Source organism: Diaphorina citri, unplaced genomic scaffold (genome assembly GCF_000475195.1).
Source record: "Diaphorina citri unplaced genomic scaffold, Diaci psyllid genome assembly version 1.1 scaffold104976, whole genome shotgun sequence".
NCBI lineage: Eukaryota > Metazoa > Arthropoda > Insecta > Hemiptera > Psyllidae > Diaphorina > Diaphorina citri.
This window is the reverse complement of record NW_007481927.1, coordinates 1-5,372: the sequence shown is the minus strand read 5'-3', so window position 1 is coordinate 5,372 and position 5,372 is coordinate 1. Positions and strand designations below refer to the sequence as shown.

At 37.8% G+C, this 5,372-nt stretch overlaps 1 protein-coding gene across 1 annotated transcript in view; it reads right to left on the bottom strand.

The window, feature by feature from the left end:
* LOC103524105 (uncharacterized protein K02A2.6-like) overlaps positions 1-5,312 on the bottom strand; it is a gene marked incomplete at its 3' end in the record, with an annotated part of 10,163 nt that extends 4,851 nt beyond the window's left edge. The window contains exon 1 of the mRNA XM_008489109.1: positions 1,282-5,312. Within this exon, the coding sequence (XP_008487331.1) occupies positions 1,282-5,312 (4,031 nt within the window). The remainder of the gene's footprint in view (positions 1-1,281) is intronic.
* Positions 5,313-5,372: the final 60 nt, after the last annotated feature.

Below are 5,372 nucleotides of genomic sequence, written 5' to 3'. Positions count from 1 at the left end.
TTACAATTTAGAAATATAGTTATGAACCTTTAAGTAATGTTTTATGGTATATTAGAATACGGACTGTAGGGAGCCATCAAATTACCCAGTTCCGCAACTGGTTATCCATATTTCATTTTCAGATGAAAAGAAATTTGTGTGTGTATGGTATATTTGATAGTTTTGAAACGCATGGCGCGATATTCTGCAGTAAGCGGGTTATATTTCAGAATGGAATTTGATAAATTGAGTGTTATTACCAGGCCCGATGTACATTGTAAAGGTTTTGAAAGCAGAGTATCTGTGTTGGTCTAGCTGGAACGTCAGGTGGGGTGTATGTAGTCTGTCGTTCATAACTTTTTATCTTCTTGCACAGGGGTCAATTTTTAGCAATAAAAGATGAACATATAAATAGTAATACACATACCATAAGAAAAAAAAGACCTCTTGTATAGGTTCAATAAATGTAGTATTGAACATTAAATAAAAATAAAGGCTATGGGTCTCCAATGTTATCATGGTCAGAGAACTCCATTGGATGGAAAATAAATGTCCTCTTTTTTCTTCTTTTTCCAGTAATACTACAGGGAATTCAGGGGACATGATTTATAATAGTGTGGTTTGGTTGTAGAGAGAGATGAGAAGGAAAAAAAAACCTTTCGAAGTTTCTTTTCTTTTTTTATTAGGGTTTTGACCAAAACTTGTACACATGACCTCAAGGGTAGGTTTATTCTGGATTTGATTGTATTAAATCTGAGATACACCACACGAGTCTGTCTCACTGGAAGACCTTGTCAAACTCGGTTAGTAGGGAGCTATATGTATTAATTTCCATTGGTATCATCATACCTGTCGGCTTTGTAAAGGATCCGTACCAGTTGTCAACGACTAAGTTATGATCTGAAGAGTCCGTTCTTGTCTTACAGTTCTATTTGACAATCCTACATTCAGACTATCAGGGATGAATCGTTTACGACCTTTTTACCTTATGTTTTAGTTTACAGAAAATAAGGAAGAGAACATTTTTAGTTGAAAGTTCGTGCAAGACTGAATTATATTTTCACCAGACACCCTCATCATCACTGGCCAAAATCAAGACTCTGACATACTATGACATCCCCTTCTCTTCATAAAAAAACAATTGAACAAAATCATTTATACATGACATAATCGTCAAACTTCTTTGGTTGCTTGATAATTCTCTTGGGACGCACATATACTTCTTCCTCCATTTTTGTTTCCCTCTCATCTTCTATTTCTTCATTTCCATCTTCCTGGTCTTCTTCATCTTCAATTCTTTGCTCTTCCATCTCTTCGTCTTCTTGTGAATCCCCTTGTCCTTCTTGATCTTCTGCTTCAAAATATTCTTCCTGACTGCTATCATCCAACTTTTCTTCTATATTCTCTTCTTGTAGACCACAGATTCTTGGTTTGATGTGAATTTCATTCCTTCTTATAACATTATCATTTTCAGTTTTAATATGATATTCTCTGTTGTTTTCTTTTTCGATAATTGTTCCTTTTTGCCATTCTTTATCAGATGGATTCTTTTTGTACCAAATGGGTTGATACACCGCCAAAGGTTTTCTTTGTACAGTATGTTTGTTATACTGTTTTCCTGCTGCAATGCGATTATGCTGTATATTCTTTTGAATTGTTTCTGAACTTACGATTTGTTGATACTTCTGTATATTGGGTACCTGACATCGCAACCAACGACACATGAATCTACGTGCCGGGCTGAAGTTCACTTTATTAGGAGTATTTCTCCATACTAACAACATTTTATAGAAGTCAACATTCTCTGCGATGGCTTTCTGTATCAGTTGCTTCACAATTTTAACAGCTGCTTCTGCTTTTCCATTTCCCTGCTGATGAAACGGACTGCTTGTCTTATGGCTGAACTCCCATTCCTCTGTGAATGCTGAGAACTCCCTGTTGACAAAATTACTGCCATTATCTGATATTACAAGGGATGGGATACCATATCTGCTAAAATTCCTCTTACAAATCACAATCAGGCTCCTTGCCGTCATGTCTGGTAATTCGTCAATCTCAAAGAAGTCTGAGTAGTGGTCTACGGTTACAAGAAATCTTCTTTTCCTGTTATTGATTGTTACCTCGAATACGTCCATGCTCACCACTTCAAACGGGCTCTCTGGTATGATGTGGCTCATCATTTGGATCTTTGCTTGATTTGGCGCGAACCTGGCACACGTTTCACAAGACAATACTTTGTTTCGTACCTGTTCCGTGATACCTGGCCAGAATAACGTTTCTCGTGCCAGTTTCAAAGTTGCTTCCACACCAAGGTGACCAGAATGAAGTTTGTCCAAGAACTCCTTCCTTAGACATTTTGGGACAATTATTTGATTCCCTTTGAGGATAAAATCATCTTCTATCACGAGGTCTGATCTGAAATTCCAGAAGCATTTCAAACTGTTATCCACATTTTGTTTATTCTCGGGCCATCCATTCAATATCTGTTGGTGTAATCTTTGTAGCTGACTATCTTTTCTCGTTTCAATTTTAAGTTTTTCCAATGACTTGTCACTAATGGACGCTTTTCTGTCTTCCAGATACTGAATTCCTTGCTGTAATTCGTTTACAGTACTGATCTGATCATAACTGTCAAGCTCATACACATCCAGCTGTTTCTCGTCATTTTCCATGCTGATTGGAGCACGAGACAATGTATCAGCTAGATACATTTCTTTCCCTCTCTTGTATTTTATAAGGAGGTTATATCTTTGAAGAGATAAAATCATACTTTGGAGCCGCTTTGGTGTTTTCAGCAAAGATTTTTTAAAAACACTTACCAAAGGGCTATGATCCGTTTCTATGATCACTTTCTTACCACAAATGTATTGATCAAATTTCTTGCACGCAAAGACAATCGCCAACATTTCCTTCTCGATTTGTGCATAATTTCTTTGTGTGCTAGATAATGTTTTAGACGCATACGCTATAGGAAATCCGTTCTGCATGAGCGCACATCCCAACGCAAAACCCGAAGCATCGGTTTGAATGTAGATTTCGCTGTTGACATCAAAGTATTTTAAATTACTGGATTGTCCTATTATGGTCTTTAGCTTGCTGAATGCTGAATCATGTTTTTCACCCCAGATGAATTCACTACTGAGTCTTGTTAACTCACGTAATGGCTCGGCATGTGTGGACAAGTTTGGAATATAACGAGATAAATATGTCACCATTCCTAGAAATCTTAGCACTGCCTCTTTATTCTCAGGTTTTGGCATCTCTGTTATTGCTGATACCTTCTTACTATCAGGCCTCACTCCTTCTGATGATAATCTATGTCCAAAAAATACAATTTCTCTCTGCTTTAATTTCAATTTTTCAATGTTTAGCCTTACATTTTCTTCGCGTAGTCTAAACAACAATGCTCTCAGATTTCTATCATGATTTTCTTGGGCCTCACTATCCGTATTTCCTCGCCCTACTATCAGAATGTCATCTGCTAAGACATATATTCCACTCAGACCTGCTGTCACCTCCAACATCTTCTGTTGGAATATCTCCATTGCTGTGGAGATTCCAAAAGGAAGGCGGAGATACCGGTACTTCCCATAGGGTGTCCAGAAAGCAGTGAGCTTACTACTTTCCTCAGATAGGACTACTTGCCAAAACCCTTTTCTCGCATCCACAGTAGAAAACACCTTTGCATTATTTAACTCTGGTAATACCTCATCTAAGGTGGGTAACTGTTGTTTAGTGTCCTTAATAGCTTCATTAAGAAATCTGGGATCGAGACATATTCTCAGTTGTTTATTATCTTTTCTGACTATGGTGAGGTTACTTACCCAGTCAGTGTATTCTGTCTCTTTTTTTATAATACCCATTCTTTCCATATCCTCGAGTTCTTTCTTCAGGTCCTCTCGCATGGATATCGGTATTCTTCTCGGTGGCTGTCTGACTGGTGTTCTTCCATTTATAATCTCTATGTCGACATCTCCTTTCATTCTGCCAATGCCGTCGAATACATCCATAAATTCGTTAATGATTGGATCGGAATGAACGTCTTGTCTCTCCAACTGAAATTCGCTGTTAATTTCATTACAATATTTAATTAATTTCAATGTTTCACATGTTTCAGCTGATAATAATGGACAATGATCCTTGTCTACCACTATGAACGAGATATTATACAAGGTCTTGTATCTTCTCACTTTGAGCGTAAATGCTCCCAACACTGCTATGGGTGTTCCCCCAAACGCTCTTAATTTCACACTGGTGTTATCTAATAATGCACACTCACCTTTGCCCAGAATTTGTTTCAATTGATTGTGTCCAATGACATTACAGCTAGCGCCTGTATCTAGCTGACATCTCACTGATTTTACCTTACTGTTGCCAAGTACAAAGTTCAGGTTTGAGTAAACCCCGTTTGTTCCAGATTTCTCAATTTTCAGTACATCGTTGTCATTTTCACTGGCGCTGGCACGAGTAACTTCTTTCAGGACCGCTTCACCATGACAAACATGAGAAAAATGGCCTTTCTTGTTACACTTGAAACAAGTTTTATTCTTGGCTGGACATTTCAGGAGCGATGAGTGCCATTGTCCACCACAATATGGACACTTCTTGCTTGTTGCTGATGCTGGGAATGTAGTTGACTTGATCTTGTTGATATCATTCACTTTTCCACTCATGTTTTCCAATTGCTTCTTTGATTCTTCATCTGCCTTACACCTCTGCACCACATCTGTAAGCTTCAAATTTTCTCTCAACCACAGCTTTTCTTTCATTTTCATGTTCTTGATGGAGCATATAATCTTGTCAATCATGATTTCTTCTTCCATTGCTTTGTATTCGCATAACTTGATCTGATCATTCAGTCTCATGAAGTACGTTTGATAATCTTCTTCCTCTTCCTGTTTCATTGAATTGAAGACGAACCTCTCATATCTTACATTGATTTCAGGACTCATCTTCTTCTTCAACGCTTCTAACACTTTATCTGTTGTGATTTCCTCTTCTTCTATGTTGACTATCTTGAACACGATCTTTGCTGCTTCACATCCAATGACATTCATTAGTAATGCCACTTTCTTCTTCTCTGGTTCTTTCTCTGTCCCACTGGCCACTAGGTACTCCTTCCACATCCGTGTGAAAAATTGTATATTGTCCCTCACATTGCCACTGAGATCCAAAGGACTGGGACACGGGATATTGATGACTTGTTGTTTCAACACCTTCTCAGTTTCACACTGTTGTTGCAGTCTGATGTTCTCATTCATCAACTGAGAAGTACGTCGATCAATTTCTCTTGCAATCAAATCCATCAGTTGTTGATGATCCATGTCTGTCATTGCTATACTAATCTTCTACAAAGGAGTCTTAATCACAGATATCTCAAACAGACAAAAAAA